General features: G+C 51.9%; 2 protein-coding genes across 3 annotated transcripts; both read left to right on the top strand.

The window, feature by feature from the left end:
• The first annotated feature begins 345 nt into the window (after window positions 1–345).
• SLC44A4 (solute carrier family 44 member 4) lies at window positions 346–12,417 on the top strand. Of its 2 annotated transcripts, XM_086705839.1 has the most exons (21): window positions 346–443; window positions 2,369–2,417; window positions 2,975–3,048; window positions 3,179–3,257; window positions 4,056–4,155; window positions 4,236–4,361; window positions 4,520–4,580; window positions 5,828–5,915; window positions 5,996–6,079; window positions 6,330–6,565; window positions 6,672–6,771; window positions 7,421–7,516; window positions 7,784–7,883; window positions 9,848–10,101; window positions 10,188–10,282; window positions 10,366–10,469; window positions 10,581–10,654; window positions 10,876–10,946; window positions 11,054–11,148; window positions 11,223–11,307; window positions 12,170–12,417. In XM_086705839.1, exons 1-21 carry the CDS (start codon window positions 410–412, stop codon window positions 12,289–12,291), a joined length of 2,127 nt encoding a protein of 708 aa, XP_086561965.1. In that variant the 5' UTR covers window positions 346–409; the 3' UTR covers window positions 12,292–12,417. The 2 variants fall into 2 exon arrangements, with proteins under 2 accessions (XP_086561965.1, XP_086561966.1); XM_086705840.1 differs by lacking the exons at window positions 6,330–6,565; window positions 6,672–6,771.
• A 348-nt stretch (window positions 12,418–12,765) lies between these two features.
• NEU1 (neuraminidase 1) lies at window positions 12,766–16,539 on the top strand. The gene is made up of 6 exons (XM_025917277.2): window positions 12,766–13,017; window positions 13,465–13,657; window positions 14,379–14,641; window positions 15,153–15,335; window positions 15,467–15,689; window positions 15,792–16,539. The coding sequence occupies exons 1-6, from the start codon at window positions 12,853–12,855 to the stop codon at window positions 16,016–16,018; spliced, it is 1,254 nt and encodes a 417-aa protein (XP_025773062.1). The 5' UTR covers window positions 12,766–12,852; the 3' UTR covers window positions 16,019–16,539.
• Window positions 16,540–20,152: the final 3,613 nt, after the last annotated feature.

Genomic DNA, 20,152 nt, shown 5'->3' with positions numbered 1-20,152 from the left:
GCACACATAGCCAGAGGGAATGTGGGCCCAAGGGACTGAGCAGGATGGACTGGTGTGGACAGCCACCCAAGGGGAGGGGAGGCTTGTGAGAGACCACTGTGGACAGAGTCCAGTCATGGGTGTGAGTGTACCACGAAATAATTTGCAAAAACATGAAGCTTTTTCTTAAAGCATGCCAGCTCCTTCAAGCCATGGTCCGTGGAGCCCGTGGCAGGCAGCCCCGAGCCCCTGTCGCAGGCTTGGCCTTCCAGCCCTCCAGCAGGGCACTGCCCAGGCATGGAGCTGGAAGGAGGAACTAGAATGTGTCAGGACCACAGGCGGAGGTGGGGCTGTGACGTGTGGGAGGGCGGGGCGGGCGGCAGGTGAGCTGCTAGGTCTCCCTGGCTCCAATCACTCTGGAGACTGAGCCATGGGGGGAAAACAGGACGGGGATGAGGCCTATGGTGAGTCTGAGGGCAAGGCTAGGGTAGAGGCCCGGGACCCTCAGAGGGAGGGGAGGCCAGCATGGGCCTGCTCTAGGGGAATGATGGCTGGGGCTGGCCCCAAGGAGAGGAGCTGAGTGGAGTTCTGGGTCCCTGAAGGGAGGGCCCAGAAAAGAGCTGATGGGAGGAAGTAGAACCAGAGTCCTGCGAAGAGGATTGGGTTTAGGGGCCGGGGGCCTTTGCTGAGGAGACTTTGGGGAGTGAAGCTGGGTTCACCATGAGAAGTTAGATGTGGCATCTGGGTCCCACAGGGCAGGGCCCTGGGAAGCAAAGCCTGAAGGGAAGGAGGCAGGGTCAGGGGCCTGAGCAGAAGGATGGGGCTCAGGGACTGGGAGGGTCTATGTGCTGCCGAGCTTGTGGTGAGGCCGCGGTCTGGCCATCAGGAGGAATGGGGTCCCTGTGAGGAGGAGGAGTTCCAGCCTGGACTCTGGGGTCTCTGAGGGGAAAAGGTGCTAGAGGTCTGCCTGCCAGGGTCTCTGTGAGCAGTGACAGCAGGACTGGGGTGTGTTTGGGGGTCCCTATGAAGAGTTAGGGCTGTGGACCTCTGCGGAGAAGGGGCCGCGGCCTGCCCCTGAGGTCTCTGTTAGGAGGGGGAGCCTTCTCAGGGTACCATGAGAGATCCAGGCAGGGGGGTTGAGAGGTTCCTGAGAATGGTAGGGTCCGAGGGGAGAGGAAGTAGAGAGCCTATCTGCAGACTCTCCATGAGGAACAGGGGCTAGGAGCCTGTCCCAGAGACCCCTAAGATTAGGGGTGAGGGGCAGTCTGAGAGGAAACTGGGACACAGCCTCTGGGACCCCTGTGAGCAGTAAGGGCTCGGAGCCTGCCTGCAGGGGTCCCTTGGGGTTTGGGGGTCTGAGCTCCTGGTCTGGAGGGGAGGGAACCCTAAGGGAGGGGCCTCCCAGAGGCATAGCTTGACCTCCTAAGCACACCAGGGGAAGGAGCAGTAAGGACTCCCCAGTCAACTTCCTGGAGCAGCTTTGGGTCAATCATTGATCTCATATCCGAGAGCCATGGAGGGACAGAGTCCAGAGCACCTGGGGAAAACAGATCCCACCCCTTCCCACACTCTTGCCCAACCCTTCCCTCCTCTGTGCCCACACAGGACCCTAAGCTGCCTGGCCCCAGCTCCTCCCTGTGTGTACTCAGGGAGGACCAGGAACAGGACATGGCCACAATCTCAAACGGCCACAATCTCAACTGCCAGGCTCAGGTGTCACCCTGACCGCTCGTCCAGAGACTGGCAGGAGCCTGGGGTTCCTTGGGATCAGGGTTTACAGGGGCCGTCCATGCCCCGGCCCTGCAGGAGTTAATGCCTTTGGCTCCAGTTTCTTTCCCTATGGCCTTGGGCCAGAGGGTAGAGGTAGGGCCTGGGGCAGCTGTGGGGAGGGGCTGTGACCTCCCTGAGGTGCTCTAGACCTGTGCCCACCCTGGACTGGGTACAAGGAGGGCAAAGGAATAAGGATTGGGGCGTGAGAGCCACTGAGATGGCTTAACTCAGAGTCCCACATTCCAGCCATAGGGAGACACAAGAGAAAAGGGCCAGGATGGGGACAGAAAGCAAAGGCTATTTCCCTGGCTGCCAGCCTTGAGGTATGAGCTGGAAAGAACCTGTTAAGGCCCCTTTTTCCCCTCCCTCCAAGGCCACCTTGGTAGAGTTCATGGTAAGCAGTCAGGCTGCTGACCAGGCCTTGATCCTACCTCTCCTGCTCTCCAGTTTCCTCTCCAGTCAGCCCTGCCCCTGTCCATCTCCCCGCAAACTCCTGAGGCCCAGGAAGGATCCTGGGCCAGGGTAGGATAATGCTGTAAGGGAGGATGTGGGAGGGACAGGAGATGGGAAGAGACATTCACTCAGGGTCTCACTCTGCACTCCTCCCTGTGCCCCTCAGGGAAACCAGCCAAGTATGACCCCTCCTTTCGAGGTCCCATCAAGAACAGGTGAGTTCTGGGCACTGCCCCAACTGGTGGGGGGAGGGGGGGGGAGGTTGGTTTTGCTTTGTATTTGCTGAAATATTGGTAAAAAGCTTATAAAAAAAAAAAAGAAGAAGAAAGAAAGAAGGAAATAAAACTCCTGCCCCAAGAGAATGGGGCCCTTGGGGGGATTCTTGTGTCTGGAGGGGGCACACGGGGGCTTCTGGGATGCTAGTGATAGTCTTCACCTGGTTTCTTGACCTGGGAGCTGGCTACACAGGCCTTTGCTTTTTGGGAAAATTCATCCAGCTGAGCACTTACAAGTTGTGTACTTTTCTGTGTCATACTTCAGAAGAAAGTTTACTCACCGAGAAAAATGGTATTTTGTTCTTTTGTGGCCCCTGCCCCGACAAATGGAAACAAGTGCTTCTTATTTATTTCCTGGTGCCTTGTGAGAGGTTTTCTTAAAGAAATAAAATAAAAAGTACCCACCCTCCAACATCCCCCCACTCTCCAGCCCGTGACTCCTCCAGACCATACTCCCCACATCCCCTCTCCAAAAACTTCCCCCACTTCTCTCCCAGGAGCTGTACAGATATCGTCTGCTGTATCCTCTTCCTTCTCTTCATTCTGGGTTACATCGTGGTGGGGATCGTGGGTGAGTTTCCAGCTGCGCTGTGCTGGGGCCATGGCTGGGGCAATAACCTGGGGAGGGACCCATCCGCATGGCTTCTCCCCGCCCCCGAAAGTCCCTCCCTCCAGTGATTCATCTCTGCATCTGCTTCCAGCTTGGGTGTACGGAGACCCCCGGCAGGTCCTCTACCCCAGGAACTCTACTGGGGCCTACTGCGGGGTGGGGGCCAACAAGTGAGTATGAAGGAAGGAAAAGGGAACACACAGGAGGAGGTGAGGTGGGTGGTGGGCAGAGAACCCCAACACTCAAGCTCCAGAGCCTTCCTCTGCTGCCCACCCCCCACCACCCTTCCTGAATCTCACCACACTAGACCATGTTGAGCAGCCTCCAATCCTGGGCACCTGGCTTCTGATTTCCGGCCCCCAAAGTAGGAGGCCGAGTCATGGTTAAGTGCATGGATTTTCAAGTTCAGAGTTTGGTATTTGAATCCCCAACCAGGCTAATAAGTTCTGGTTGTATGTCCTTGGGCAAGTTACTCAACTTCTCTGAGCTTTGATTTCCTCATCTGAAACACAAGGGTGATCCCCCAAGCGATGCCATCAGTTCCTCATGCAGGAAACTTTCAGTAAATAATAAACCCTTAGCAGTTACAGTGTGTGCTATGTTCCAGGCAGCGTACTTTGCACACACAAACTCATTTAATCCCTATGAAGTAGGTACTATTATCTTACACCTGATGGAATTGAGGCAGTGGGCAGTTAAATGACTTGCTCAAGGTCATAAACCTCTTAATCATTTGTTAGCAATTTCGATGTTCAATTAACTCTGGGAAATCTTCTGGGTGGCCCCTGTATCTCCCTAGCCTGAGCTTCCTAAGGGCAGGAGCTCCGTGGTGTGTCTCATGGTATGGACCCGCCCCACCCCCACCCCCGGGCCAGGCCCACTGTACTCTTGAGACAGAGTCCTGGCAGTCCTCCCCTCTCCGCACACCTGACCAGGCCCTGATGCCCACACTTCCTTCCCTCCTGCAGAGATAAACCGTATCTTCTCTACTTCAACATCTTCAGCTGCGTCCTGGCCACCAACATCATCACGGTGGCTGAGAACGGCCTGCAGTGTCCCACACCCCAGGTCAGAGCCTGGGACCTGCCTCTGCCCAGATCTCCCCCAGGGTCTGGGTACCAGCCCCTCAGCATGCTCTCTGCCCCCAGGTGTGCGTGTCCTCCTGCCCAGAGGTCGCATGGACCGTGGAAGTAAACCAGTTCTCACAGAAGGTTGGGGAGGTCTTCTACACTGCAAACAGGAACTTTTGTCTGCCAGGGGTGCCCTGGGACATGGTGAGAGCTGCCTCCAATATCATTGCTGTGGTCAAGGGGGAGCACATGGGTGGGGGTGAGGAGGAGTTGGGTAGGTGATTACGGTGGTGGTGGTGATGAGGAAGCTCACTCCTTCATGCTGCTCTGTGTGTGTCTGTATGTCCTCCCCCCACCCCCAGCCAGTGATCCAAAGCCTGCAACAAGAGCTCTGCCCCAGTTTCCTCCTCCCTTCCGCTCCAGGTGAGAAGCTGTGCTCCTTCCTCAGGCATCCTCTAGTCCTATGATTTTATTGCTCAGGTGAGGAGGGCAGACCCAGAGAGAGCCAAGTCATACAGCTTACGTGACAGAATTGGAATCGGCACCAGGTCTTGATCTTCCTGTGCAGCAGGACCCTACAGACAGACCCTGTGTCTGTTGTGCACCAGGCACCCAGATAGACACAGGGCAGATGAAACTGCTCCCGGCTTGAGCTACGTTTTAGGTACAGAGATCAGAGGTGTTCACAAAGACACTGCCCGAGAATCAGAAATAGACCGGATGTCCATTCGAACGTACAAGCAAACGTGGCCGGGTGGTGGGATCACAGTCAACTTTTTCATTCTTCCTATATGTTCTTTTTTCCAATAGTACATGTTATTTTTTAAGAGAAAAAAACTTTAATTATAGCATGAGAAAAGATATCCGATTCTCAATATAGATGCTATAAAAAGTATCTCAAATGAATGCTCCAAATCAGATCTGGATTCCAGCACTTTCCAGCTGTATGGTCTTGGGCCAATTACGTATCCTCTCTGAGCTTTGTTTCCTCATCTTAAGAATGTAAATGTCAAAGCCAGCCTGCCGGGCAAAGTCATTGTGAGGATGGAGATACATGCCTCTGTAGGCACATGATACATGCATCAGGAGATGGGGAAGGGGTGAGAAGGTTTCCTGGAAGAGGTGAGATGGATGGGATTTCTGGAGGGAGAACATTCAGAGAGAGGAGCAGGGAGAGCAGAAGCACAGAGGTGAGGGGAAACTGGGATGAGCTCAGCCGGCAGGGGCCTTGAAGCCTGGCCAGGGAGCATGGGCACTCCTGGGCAGAGCTCCTAGAAGTGTCTGAGCAGCAGAATGACCTAGAGCCCTGTAATGATGAGGCATGGTCTCCCTAGCACCCGCGTAGAGGGTGGGTGGAAGGGTGGCAAGGTTGGGGTGGAGTGTAAGAGTTAGGCCAGAGGAAATTAGGGTCTGAACCCAGCAGCGGCAAGGAGGTGGGGGAAGGGGGTATTCAGAGACAGAGAAGGAAGCCTGGACTGGGCTCCCCAGGGCATGAGCTCTCTTTTGGCTGGGGAGTCGAGAGCAGCTGGAGGGAGGGTGAGAGTGGGGAGCAGCAAAGCCCACCTCTCCTCCCTTCCCTAAGCCCACTAGGGGGCTGGGTGGAGGCCAGAGGCTTTCAAAGGCAAAGCTCCGGGCCCTCCCACCCAGGAGTCCTGGCTCTCTCCCTCCAGCTCTGGGGCGTTGCCTTCCACTGTTGAACAGTACTCCACCTGAACTCCCAGGGATTTCCAGTAACACCTCCATCTCCCAGGGAATCAGGTGGGCATCCTCCTGCCCCCACATCTCTGTTCTGCACCCTTCCCGCACACAACCCCTCTGACTCTGTCTCTCCCCAACAGTGGTCTTCTTGACAGCCTCAATGCCCGTGACATCAGTGTTAAGATCTTTGAAGATTTTGCCCAATCCTGGTATTGGATTCTTGTGTGAGTCACCGATTCCGCTGCTCACTCCTTCCCTTCTGCCCTCCCCGATCCTCGGTCCCCCACCCTAATGTCTGACACAGAAACTTTGGACAGGGGCGAAGGAGCCAGGGCCTCTGTCCCCAAACCCACCAAGATTTATAAGAGATAGGGGGACTAACCTCTGGGGACATTGGGCATGTGAGGCATTTGGGGGCCTCTGAAGGGGAGAAGATTTGAGGTCTGACCCTCAACTACCTCACCCTGCCTCCAGTGCCCTAGGTGTGGCTCTGGTCCTGAGCCTGCTGTTTATCCTGCTTCTGCGTCTGGTGGCCGGGCCCCTGGTGCTGGTGCTGATCCTCGGGGTGCTGGGCGTGCTGGCATATGGCATCTACCACTGCTGGATGGAGTACCGAGTGCTGCGGGACAAGGGTGCCTCCATCACTCAGCAGGGCATCACCACCAACCTCAGCGCCTACCGCAATGTCCAGGAGACCTGGCTGGTGGCCTGTGAGTGCCCTGCCCACCCCTGGACTTCCAGCCACCTGAGGGCTGCCCCGGGCCATGCTGAGCCCTGGGCCTGACGGAGGCCCCTCTGCTCCCTCTCCGCCCTCAGTGATCGTGCTGGCTGTGCTTGAAGGCATCCTGCTGCTAATGCTCATCTTCCTGCGGCAGCGGATTCGCATCGCCATCGCCCTCCTGAAGGAGGCCAGCAAGTCAGGGCCTGTCTGGGAGGGAGATGGGGTAGAGGACGGGGGTGCAGGCATGGAACGGCAATGCTGGGAAGGTGGCAGGGAGCCCTGGAGGGGAAGGGCAGAATTATGCAGTGGTTAACACTGCCGTTTGACTCCGTTTTTCTGAGACTCGGTTTGCCCATCTATAAAATGGGGGTAATAATAGTTCTTACTTTGTAGGGTTATCATGAGGATTAAGTGAGTTAGTGTCTTGTCAGGTTCCCAGAACGTGAAGCAGACCCTCCATTAGGAGGAGTGAGTGTTAGCTGCGGCGGTGGTGGTTGTGGTTGATGGGCGTTACAGCAGGAGCCCAGACACACGGAGGAGAAGTAGCAGCTTTTTCCCAACTAGGACCATCAAGAGACCATACTTTGAGGACCCTGTTCCCTTACTCTCCCAGAAGCTGCCCAGATGGCTTCTCTGTGATTCTAATTTCCTCCAAGGGTCCCTAGCGCCTGATTTATTCAATTCAGTTTGTTCAATGAGCACCTCCTATGTGCCCAGCCTGGGGGGACAGAGCAGACCCTGGCAAGGACAGAGGTGGGGACCTTGCCAGGGTCAGCCCCATGAGAAGCTGGGTGGGGGCTGGAGACCGGGGCCATGCTGGTAGACTATTCTTACCTTCCTACAGGGCTGTGGGGCACATGATGTCTACCATGTTCTACCCGCTGGTCACCTTTGTCCTCCTGCTCATCTGCATTGTCTACTGGGCCATGACCGCCCTGTATCCTTTGTTCACATGGCCAGGTCCTCCTGGGGGGAGGGGAGGGGCAATACTCACCTATAAAATGCCTTAGTGCAATTGGAAGAAGGTGCCCCTTCCCCTGGGCAGACACAGGCCTGCCCCTGGACCGAGTTGAAGGAGTGAGCCCAGGCTGAATTCCAATCCTTTGTGCAGTGAACGACCTGCACAAGTACCTGGGAATGGGTCTCTGAGGAGGAGACCTGTAGAGACCGCCATGTGACTATGCTTTCCTTGACTCCCCTCTGGGTACCTGGCCACATCGGGGCAACCCCAATATGTCCTCTGGGCACCCAACGCCAGCTTGCCCAGCTGCGAGAAAGTGCAAATGAATACATCATGCAACCCCATGGTGAGGGGACTTAGGGTGGACATGGAGGTATCCATGGGGGTGAAGTGACCTTAGGGGCCAACTGCTCCAAATCGCTCATTGTGCAGCAGAGACTGAGGACCAGAGAGAAAAAGGAGTTCACTCAAGGTCACACAACAGGCCCCCAGCAGAGCCAGAAAGGGAGCCAGCACTGGACTCCAGATCCAGTACTCCTCCTGCCGAGCTACCTCCTTATTCAGAGAAGGAAACTGAGGCTGGAAGAGAAGGCATACTGGCCCTGGGAAAGCTGGCTACCAGCACTTCCCACTCCTCCCCTGGACTTGCCTCTGCCAGGAGGACATTAGCTACTCAGTCTCCAGTCTCAGTCCATTCATCTGTAAAATGGAGATAATCCTAATATCTGTCCTCAGGGGAGCTGAGAAGATTAAACAACATTGGGCACATAAAGTGCTTTGAACAACGTCTGGCACCTGATAAGAGCTGACAGTTGTAGATGCGTTTTGTTTAGTTTTTGTTTTAGATAGGGTTCAAGCCCAGCATGGGGCCCAGTGCAACACTTGAACTCATGACCCTGAGATCAAGAGTGTGACACTTAACCGACAGAGCCACCCAGGTGCTCCAGTTTTGCTTAGTGGTTTGAAGTCTTTCTCCCTGGGAACATGGCGGCACCCTAGGCAAGAGGCGGGTGGGACTCGGCCTTCCCCACACTCCCTGCAGGCTCTCAGAAAGTGGCACTGAACTGCCCGCAATCTGCTGTCCTCAGAGCTTTCATGTGGCCACCTTATCTGAGCTGGGACGCGCAGGCATCAGCTCACTCTATAAAAGGGGAGGGAGGCTGGTTTACATTAGGGAGGACCCACCATGTGCCAGGCACTAGGTATGCAAAGCTGCAAATGACCTGGTTCTCGCTTTCAACTTGCTCAGGATCTAGCAGCAGAGACTGACACAAAGCCACACGAAGGGCAAAGTAGTTTATTTTCTTATAAAATTTCAAACACACGCTGAGCAATTTCAGCAATTATCAAGATTTTTGTCACATTTGCTGGACAGGGTGGTTTCTAAATTTCAGTTTCTTACTTTTTATTATGGAAATTTTCAAACACACACAAACCCTCAACTTCCCACTGTCCTGTTTCATCCATTCCTCCCCACCTCTGCAATTCTTTTTTTCTGGAGTTTTTAAAGGCAAATTCTGGACATGAGCGCCAATTCACTTGTAGACACATCAGGATGGATCTCCACAGATAAGGACTTTTTTTTTTTAATGTTTTTATTTTTGACACAGAGAGAGAGACAGACAGAGCATGAGTGGGGGAGGGGCAGAGAGGGAGAGGGAGACACAGAATTTGAAGCAGGCTCCAGGCTCCGAGCTGTCAGCACAGAGCCTGATGCGCTGCTTGAACTCACGGACCGCAAGATCATGACCTGAGCAGAAGTTGGACGCTCAACGGACTGAGCCACCCAGGCACCCTGGGGTTTTCTTGTTTGTTTTTTTTTAAGTAATCTCTATCCCCCAATGTGAGGCTTGACCCTAAGATCAAAAGTCACATGCTCTACTGACTGAGCCCACCAGGTGCCGCAACAGATAAGGATTTTTAAAAAGCATAACGACTATACCATTATCACACCCAACAAGGTTAACAATGATTCCTTAATACCAGCTAATACCCAGTCTGTTCATTTTTGCTAGAAAGCATTTCAGTGGAAGTTGCAGAGGCTATTTTAGAGGGGATTGCTGATTGGGTGCCAAGGTGCTGGTCACACTGCCTTCACGCCATTAAGGCTCAGCCCACGAGGCCTGGATGCTCTTGTGTCCATATGGAGACTGAGGGACAACTAATTACTCTCACATGATAGGCAATCTGAACCCAACTTGAAGCTGGAGAAGAATCTTCTGGAAGGAAATGGCTTCCCCAATTCAGGGAGGCTGCTACTCTGGGAGTGGCAGGAGTTGGCTGGGAATAACCCTACTCTGTCACCCCCAGGCCCAACCCGTGAACTCCTCATGCCCAGGACTGATGTGCATCTTCCAGAGCTACTCATCCACGGGTCTGGTCCAGCGTTCTCTCTTCAACTTGCAAATCTATGGGGTCCTTGGGCTATTCTGGACCCTCAACTGGGTACTGGCCCTGGGCCAGTGTGTCCTGGCTGGGGCCTTTGCCTCCTTCTACTGGGCCTTGGACAAGCGTCGGGACATCCCCACCTTCCCCCTGATCTCTGCCTTCATCCGCACACTCCGGTAAGCCTGGGGCAGGGAGCTGGGAATTGTGAGCATGGGAGTCCAGGGGTCCTGGAGCTGCCTCTGACTACCTAACCCCTCTGCAGATATCACACAGGGTCGCTAGCCTTTGGAGCCCTCATCCTGACCCTTGTGCAGATAGCCCGGGTCGTTTTGGAGTACATTGACAACAAACTGAGAGGTGAGCAGCTAGCCCCTTGGGGAGCGGCTGTCAGGGGCCAGTGACCAAACATAAGTCGTCCCCCCCTGCCCCTTTACTCCCAGGAGCCCAGAACCCTGTGGCCCGCTGCATCATGTGCTGCTTTAAGTGCTGCCTCTGGTGCCTGGAGAAGTTTATCAAGTTCCTAAACCGCAATGCCTACATCATGGTAAGCCCTCCTACACAAGCAGCCCCTTGCTGTGGGGTCCCTTGGCCCAGGCCCCTGCCCTGGCCCAGGTAAGCTGTGCACAGGTAACTCTGATCTTTTGACCTCACTCAGATTGCCATCTACGGGAAGAATTTCTGTGTCTCAGCCAAAAATGCCTTCATGCTGCTCATGCGGAACATTGTCAGGTCAGGCTGTCCCCCACCCCCATGATCTCCCACCCAAGGCCGGGTTCCTGGGCATGCTGTGCTCAGAGGGCCTCGAGCTTGGTTTAATGTTCTGCTGCCTCCATCCATCTTCAAATGTGACCAATTTTCGTTTTACATCTGACACAGCAACTTATATAGCCAGTCCTGTTTCTAGCTCTGCCAGTCCCCTCATGCCCGACCCACCCCAACTTCCCATACAGGGTGGTCGTTCTGGACAAAGTTACAGACTTGCTGCTGTTCTTTGGGAAGCTGCTGGTGGTTGGAGGTGTTGGTAAGAGCCAGGGCTGGGAGTTACAGGCACAAAGGGCAGGGACACAGGGCAGCCAAACAGGTGACCTCAGAGGAGGGATGACACTGACCTCCAGACCTCTCCCACAGGGGTCCTGTCCTTCTTTTTTTTCACCGGTCGCATCCAGGGGCTGGGCACAAATTTTGAGAGCCCCTCCCTCAACTATTACTGGCTGCCCATCATGGTGAGTGATTCCCTGGCTCTGCCTTGCAGTCCAGCAACCCCCCAAAGAAGTCTAACACGTCCTGTATCTTCCAGGTCTCCATCCTGGGAGCCTACGTCATCGCCAACGGCTTCTTCAGTGTTTTTGGCATGTGTGTGGACACACTCTTTCTCTGTTTCTGTAAGTAGACACCCTCTACCAGTTCCCCCAAATTTCAAGGTGCCAGATTGTTTAGGGTTTTTTGGAGACCTGGTGCTTTTAGAAACAGCAATTTTGCTAGTTAACAACAACTTTGCTAGTTTGCTAATTGGCAGGGTCCCCCAAGAAAGAACATTTCAAGGGAGAGGACTCTGGTACCCTTCCCTAACTAGAAGTTAGTCACAAAAGACTTCCCAGCAGATGGCTGTAGTGAGTGGGGATTTTCTTACCCTCCTACATACAGTTGACCATTGAGCAACACAGGTTTGGACTCCACAGATCAACTTAAGTGTGGATTCTTTTTGATAAATACCGTACAATACTGTAAATGTATTTTCTCTTTCTTAGGATTTTCTTAACATTTTTTCCCTAGGTTATTTTATTGCAAGAATACAATATACAGTATATATAACATACAACATATGTCTTGTCTGTTTATATTATCAGTCCAACTTTGGATCAACAGTAGGCTATTAAATTTGGGGAATCAAAAGTCATAGGTGGATTGTTGACTGCACTGAGGTCAGCGCCCCTTAGCCCATGTGTCGCTCAAGGGTCAACTCTACATTCAAGATTTAGTACCTACTCCAATCTGCAATTCGCTATTGACATGCATTTTGTTGTTGTTGTTAGCGTTACCACGCTATGAAATATTATTGATCACACTTTACCGATGAGAAACAAATTATATAACCTACCCAGTAGGTTACAAAACCTGACCCTAAAAGAACAGCCCGTGGCGTTGCAGCCTAAAACCAGGCAGCTTGTCTCGTCTTCCCTGATTTTCCCGGGGGAGTGGGGTGGTCCCCGAGGGTCCGCTCTAACGGTCTGTGTTGTGGCTCAGTGGAAGACCTGGAGAGGAACGACGGCTCCCTGGACAGGCCGTACCACATGCCCACAGCCCTTCTGAAGATTCTAGGCAAGAAGAACGAAGTGCTCCCGGGGGACAAGAAGAGGAAGAAATGAAAGATGCGGCCCTGATTCAGGGCTGCACCCCTCCTGTACAGCCTCCCAGCCTCACCCCTCCTTCCAGATCTCGATTTTGTAGTTTAAAAAAATTTATTAAAGGTTGATATTTTGTTTTCTCAAAAAGTCTGAGACTTTCATTCCCTCCATGACATTCAGTCCTTTTTTTTTTTTGGTCGCTTTTTTTTCGCCACCAGCTCTTTAAAATAGGCTCCGCCCCCATGACGCGCCCCGGTGCCACGGCCAATCAAAAGGTTCCTGCGGAATGATGCCAGCCTCTTCTTCATCCCAGCCAATAAGCTGGGATGAAGCCCGGGTCACAGGCTCTGGGGCTTCAAAAAGAGCCAATTGGAGGGTCCAGCTCCAAGGCGCTAAAAGGTCATGTGAGGAGTCAGAGTGAGGAGTCAGCCAATTAGAGTCGCGGAAGTGCGACAGGTGGCTCGACTCGGGACGGGTGGGGGTGGTGGAGAGGGAATAGCTAGCATTTAAAGGGCCCGGTCAGCTGACAGACGCCAGCCCGCGTCTAACCCAGGGGGCCTGGGTCTGGCTGCCCGGGGAGAGATGATGGCGGATCGAGCCGGACAAGTGCTCCTGGGCAGACCCGGGGAGCCGCGGATGCCGGGGTTCTGGGGAGGCTGTAGATTTCAGGTATTGGCCACGATCATCTTCCTGCTGCTTTTGTCTCTGGCAGAATCTGGCGCCAGGGCAAAGAATGACTTCAGCCTGGTGAGTCTCCCCTCGTATATCCCCATCCCCGACCCACGCGGGTGGTCTGTATCTAGCGTCCCCCCGGACGCGGGCTGCTGAGATCCCTCTCCTCCGAGGGACTCTCCCGCCGCTCTCGGACCCCGTTCCCTCCATCCATTCCCAACCCCTCTTCCTCAACGGGTCCTTGTCCTCTTGCCCTCTGAGTCTCCTCTTCATTCCAGCTCCTTCTCCAGCTCCAGCCTCCCAGAAGGTTCCTAATCCCCTCAGAGCCCTTCCCCCGCTCCGAGCCCCCAGCTCGTTCCAAACTGTCCTCAGGTTCCCCTTCCTTATTCTAGGACACACACCCCCTCCCACTCTGATTCCCAGCACCCCGTCTTTCCCAGGGACACTCGACTCCGAGCCACTATTCAACCGTCCTAAAACCTGAAGTCAAATTTGTATCGATCCTTCCTCCTCCCTTCGCAGGTTCAGCCGCTGGTGACCATGGAGCAGCTGCTGTGGGTAAGCGGGAGGCAGATCGGTTCTGTGCACACCTTCCGAATTCCGCTCATCACAACCACTCCTCAGGGCACTCTCCTTGCCTTCGCTGAGGCCAGAAAAATGTCCACATCGGATGAGGGGGCCAAGTTCATTGCTCTTCGTAGGTCCTTGGACCAAGGTATAAAGATTCCTGAGTGGCAAGTGCTGGTGTTAGGCTGGATGGGTGGGGAGACTGACCTGCCCAAGGGCTCTTGACATAGGACCTCTGGGAAGGCTGGAGGCCTGAGTCCCTGAGGGGACTTAAAGAGGGAAGCAGTACAGACCAGTGATCTGGAAATTGTAATCACCTAGGGTTGAACATTCAAAATTTATTGAGCACCTGCTGTATACAGGCACTGTTCTAGGTTGTGTGAATATGGCTGTGAACAAAGTAGACCAAAAATCCCTGTCCTCATGGGGCTTATATTGTCTGTGGGGAGACCGACAATAAGCATAATAAATAGGCGAGTTTATTTTTTGTATTGGAAAGGGATAAATATAATGGAGAGAAATAAAACAAGATGTTGCAGATTGGTTGCAATTTTAAGTAGGTGACTTTTGAGTAAAGAAGGTGAGAGTAACCCTGAGGAAGAATGTACCAGGCAGATGTCACAAGCCTGTGACTTTTCTCCAGGAGAAAACTATTTGAGGAATGAGAAGGAGCTTGTGGGATAGGATGGAGTGAGCAAGGGTAGAATAGATAAGGTCAGACACGTAAGGCGGGGGGCGGGGGAGGCAGGTTTTTTAGGGCTCTGGGGCCATTCTAAGGCCTTGGGTCCCTAGCAAGAGGTGGAAATTAACAGGGAGAGGTAGAAAAGGCTTCGAGTGCTCACCCTGGATTTCTTCTCTTTTTTCTTTAGGCAGCACATGGTCTCCTACAGCCTTCATTGTAGATGATGGGGACACCCCAGATGGGCTGAACCTGGGGGCAGTGGTGAATGATATGGAGACAGGAGTGGTGTTTCTTTTCTATTCCCTCTGTGCTCACAAGGCTGGCTGCCAGGTGGCCTCCACTATGTTGGTGTGGAGCAAAGATGATGGTGTTTCCTGGAGCCCTCCCCGGAACCTCTCCTTGGATATTGGCACCGAGATGTTTGCCCCTGGACCAGGCTCAGGCATTCAGGTCTCTATCCTGAGATGGGTGGAAGGTGCTGCCCTTTGGAGAGTCTGGAAGATGCCCCCAGTTAGACTTTTTCCCAGGGAGAAGGACTTATGAAGTCAGATTTTCTCTTAGATGGGATTCCTTGGAAGAAAGGGGCATCCTGGGAGGAACCCCCTCCTGAGGAAAGATAGAATTTTGCCATTGTCTTCCCATTTGGGGGTTGTACACAGCTTGGTGAGTGAGCACACCAAGCATGGGTTTAAGCTCCCATACACCTCTGTGGCTGGACCCCCTTGTTTGATGCACAACCTATCCGGTGTATACCCTAGATGTCCTAAAGGAGCTTATTCTGCAAGAGTTTCTTAATTCAGGCAGTGGATACTTATGGGATCCTCCCGGGACCCTCAGTACCAAGGACAGAATTGAAGAGGACCAGATGTATTCTCACACTTAGGAGGTGATGGGTTCTCCTTCTCTACCTGTGAGCTTCTACAGTGTCTCCCTCAGTGACATCCAGCTTCCTTTCCCACAGAAACAGTGGGAGCCGCGGAAGGGCCGCCTCATCGTGTGTGGCCATGGGACACTGGAGCGGGATGGGGTCTTCTGCCTCCTCAGTGATGATCACGGTGCCACCTGGCGCTATGGCAGTGGGGTCAGCGGCATCCCCTATGGCCAGCCCAAGCGGGAAAACGATTTCAACCCTGATGAGTGCCAGGTCAGGAGTCCATGGGCTATTCCCCACCCACTCCACCGGCCCTGCCCTCCAGAGCACCATTTCACTCACAGACCCAGGATTTGCCCTGCCCCCTCCCTGGGTCTTCCTGAAGCCATTTTCCCTCTCTTCAGCCCTATGAGCTCCCAGATGGCTCAGTCGTCATCAACGCCCGGAACCAAAACAACTACCACTGCCATTGCCGAATTGTCCTCCGCAGCTATGACGCCTGTGATACCATACGGCCTCGTGATGTGACCTTCGACCCTGAGCTTGTGGACCCTGTGGTAGCTGCAGGAGCTGTAGCCACCAGCTCCGGCATTGTCTTCTTCTCCAATCCAGCCCATCCAGAGTTCCGTGAGTGTCTGTTGGGGGGGGGGGGTCGTCAGGGGAGCCCCTTTTATCTAGAGAAGGTGTGGCCACAGACCCTCCTTTTTCTGACTCTGCTGCCCTCCCCAGGAGTGAACCTGACCCTGCGCTGGAGTTTCAGCAATGGTACATCATGGCGGAAAGAGACAGTCCAGCTGTGGCCAGGCCCCAGTGGCTACTCCTCACTGGCAGCCCTGGAGGGCAACGTGGGCGGGAAGGACCAGGCCCCCCAGCTCTACGTCCTGTATGAGAAAGGCCGGAATCAGTACACCGAGAGCATCTCCCTGGCCAAAGTCAGCGTGTATGGGACACTCTGAGCTGCACACCTGACACCAGAGTAGAAGGCCCTGGACTCAGCCTTCAGAACCATGGGCCCGTAGCGGGTCTGCTAGAGGTGCCTAAAAGACAGTTCCACCTGCCTGTAGACTGTAGCCTTTTGCAAAATCGATTTCTCTTTGACAGGGAAGTCACTCTTTTAGGACTACAAGCCTGGCTTCTTCCACACGGGGTGTCCTGCCCTCACTTGGGAGCACATCCCTTCCACATCATTGCTGGCTCTGGCCCCCTACCCCCTTCTGCCTTCCTAGGGCAGTGATTGGTCCTTTTTTTAGGCGGGGTTAGGTAGGCCTGTGGAATTGGATATATTTGGACTCAGGGAATTGGGGAAGGCTGAGCTTCCTCTTTAGGGTAAGATACTGGCTATGGAGCAGGTTGGTGAAAGTACTGTAAGGGCAATATTTGGATTCAGGGTAAAGAACTAGGTGCGCCACCCACCTAGACTATTTATAAATTGAACTATTTGTAACTTAACGTTTTTAATGAAGGAGAGTGAGCACTTGTAATGTCTCTGTGGTTCTGTCCATGCAGATGCGTGTTCTTCACGTACACTTGTAAGAGGCTGGGAATGAGCTCTGTGGAAGAAGCTGCTGTTGCCCATGAAAGTTGCAGCACTTTGGCAGTTAAATCTTCTTTTCCCTTTCACATCTTCCTCATCACAGAAAAACAGATTCATCTTCATAGGTGTCATGAGGAGTAGCAGGGGGAGCCCCATGAGATATTAAGCAATCTGCTCTGTTTTATATCTGAGATGGAGTGGGATACTGTCTTCCATCAAGCCAGGGGGCAGGTGTGTGAAATGCAGATGGAAAGCCTTTCCCAGGCCAGCTCAGCCCAGCAGAGAAATAAGCATTGTGACAATTTACCTGAGAAAATAGCACCATCCTAAGGCAGATGCTATTAAAAGAACAGATGAGTGGAAGAGCCATGCCTTTACTCCATGTGGAAAGAAAATACAATGCCTACATAAGCTTTGGTGGTCCGAATCTCAAAGACTCAGGGGGCGCTGGGTGGGTCAATTGGTTAAGCATCCTGACTCTTGGTTTCAGCTCAGTTCATGATCTCATGGTTCATGAGTTCAAACCCCACATTGGGCTCTGTGCTGACAATGTGGAGCCTGACTGGGATTCTTCTCTCCTCTCTCTGTTTCCTTTCCTTTCCTGCTCATGTTCTCTCTCTCTCTCTCTCTCTCTCTCAAAAAAAAAAAAAAAAAAAAAATCTCCCTTTTCCTCTACCCCTCCCCCCTCTCCCTCAATAAAAATTTTAAAAAATGAAAGAATGTCAAAGACTGAGGAATAAGGGTCACATTGACATACAGTTGCAGTTTATTTTACTTTCAACTTCCTTCTCTAAGAAATGTTAGGATAATTCATTCCATCAGAAAAAGTGAAAAAATGGAATAATCTCACTGTATATGAGGATATGGTGTAATTTAATTTTGTTATATTTTATCCAGAATTTGTGGTCAATAATGTAATACTTTAATTTTTTGACTTACAGACATTTGTGAAAACAAAGGTAGAGAAAATGGGTTAATGAACCCCGTGTACACCCTATGTATCCAACGTTTGCTTCTTATTTTTTCTTTTTCACTTTGATTTTTTTTTTGAGAGAGAGAGAGAGAGAGAGAGGTAGAGAGAAAAATCCCAAGCCAGCTTTGCACTGTTAACACCAAGCCTGACGCAGAGCTTGATTCCACAAACTGTGAGATCATGACCTGAGCCAAAACCAAGAGTTAAATGCTTAACCAATTGAGCCACCCAGGCACCCCTCTTTGTTGAAATACTTTGAAGCAAATATCAGACCTTGTGACATTCATCCCTACCTTTTTTCCTTTTTTTTTTTTTTTCTTTTTAAGAGCGAAAGTGCACGCACAAGAGCAGGGGAGAGGGGCAGAGGGAGAGAGAATCTTAAGCAGGCTCCACATTCAGCAAGGAGCCCAACAAGGATCCCACGACCTTGAAATATAAGCGGAGCTGAAATCGAGTCAAACACTCAATAAACTGAGCCACCCAGGTGCCTCCACCCTTACATTCTTGAGTGTGCATCTCACCCTTTAAAATGGAACATTTTATTATGTAACCATAATGCCATTGCACACCCGTAACATTAACTCTGGTATCATCCAATACCCAGTCAATGTGCAAATTTCATCAAATGTCTCAATGTCTTATTTATAGTTGATTTGTTCAAATCAGGATCCAGGGGTGCCTGGGTGGCTCAGTCGGTTGAGCAGCTGATTTCAGCTCAGGTCATGATCTCACAGTTTGTGAGTTCCAGTCCCGCATAGGGCTCTATGCTGACAGTTTGGAGCCTGGAGCCTGCTTTGGGTTCTGTGTCTCCCTCTGTCTCTCTCTGCCCCTCACCTGCTTGTTCTCTCTCAAAAAATAAAATAAATAAAATAAAATAAAATAAATCAGGATCCAAAAAACCTACGTATTTCCTTTTTTTTTTTTTTTATTTTATTTATGTTTAGGAGCGAGAGAGGCTCTGCACTGCCAGTGCAGAGTCAGATGCGGGGCTCAACCCACAAACCATGAGATCATGAGCTGAAATTGAGAATTGGATGCTTAACCGACTGAGCCACTCAGGCACCCTGAAACCCTGTACATTTTATTTTGATGTGACTTAAACCTAGGTTGATCAATAGTCCCACCTCTCCTCTTTGTTTTTCTTGATAACACCTATGCAGAAATAAAGGCATTCATCCTATAGAACATTCCACTCTGATTTGTCAGCTTCCTCAGAGTGTCATTTAACTCCTTCGTCTATCTTTCACATTTCCAATGATCAAACCTGAAGATTTGGCTTCCCATTCCATCTGGGGAGGGGGGGTGGTCAGTGGGACAAGATCCTTCACAGGTGCTGTGTGCTTCCTGGGGGGTGGGGGGCAAGTACTGTCTGCCCCTCCCTCTCAGAGTAAAGCTGAGATTGAGCAGTGGGTTCAGATGGCCACAGCCTGACCCCTCCTTTGTAAGTTTCCCCCAACAACCTTCCAACTGTCAATTTCATTCACAGGTGGGTTTTGCCTGAATCAATTATTTTGAGGGGTTGTGAAATGTTGATTTTTAAATTCTATTATTTCTACCCCATTTGTTACCTGGAATTCTTCGGTAAAAAAAAGAGCTGTCCCTCATCAAGGCTGTTGGATTACCCTGAAGCATGGTTTGTAGGGAAAGGCAGGGTAAATGCTTAATTTCCCCCTTTTCCTTGCCAGTTGTGAGTAAACTGATGTAATACTTTGACTTGGCCAGTAAATCACACTGTTACCAACCACACAGGAGACAGAGAGGAAGAATCTCTGGCTGGCAGGCGGAAGCAGGGGGATATATGAGGGAAAAAAGAAAAGAGAACCCTGGGCAGCTTGGTTGTAGGGCTCTGCTTTTCTTTTCTTTCTTTCTTTTTTTTTTTTTTTAAGTTTATTTTTATTTTTGAGGGAGAGGGAAACAGAGTGTGAGCAAGGGAGGGGCAGTGAGAGAGGGAGACACAGAATCCGAAGCAGGCTTCAGTCTCTGAGCTGTCAGCACAGAGCCCGACATGGGGCTCCAACTCACAATCCTCAAGATCATGAGCTGAACCGAAGTCAGCCACTTAACGTAATGAGACACCCAGGTGCCCCCAGGCTCTGCTTCTCTAATGCAGATCACGAAATAGGTATGGCATTGGAAGAATTAAGGGGGTGGCATCTGCAGCAGTTGGGACATCTGCTAATACCACTAAAAATTGCACATCTGACAAAGTCTTGCTAAACAACTTTATTAGAAATACTGGAAGAAAGAGAGGAAATGATGCCATGAATGTCTGACCCATGAGCTATTGTGTCATGAAGTAGACATGGCAGAAGGCTTGTGAAGAGTGACCATGTTCCTTCTTAGCCACCAACCCTCAGCTGAGAGAGGATTCTCCCCAGGAGTGGGTGGGGCAGAGCCCTGGGCCCCACCCCAGACCTTCAGGTTCAGTATTCTAGTAAGGGTCTGGGACCTCGCATTTTTAAAAAAAAAAAAAAATTAATCTTTATTTATTTTTGAGAGAGAGAGAGACAGAGTGTGAGCAGGGGAGGAGCAGAGAGAGAGGGAGACACAGAATCCGAAGCAGGCTCCAGGCTCTGAGCTGCC

Source organism: Puma concolor, chromosome B2 (assembly GCF_028749965.1).
Source record: "Puma concolor isolate L17-30 chromosome B2, mPumCon1.1.hap2, whole genome shotgun sequence".
Lineage (NCBI taxonomy): Eukaryota > Metazoa > Chordata > Mammalia > Carnivora > Felidae > Puma > Puma concolor.
This window is presented reverse-complemented; position numbering and strand designations above follow the sequence as displayed.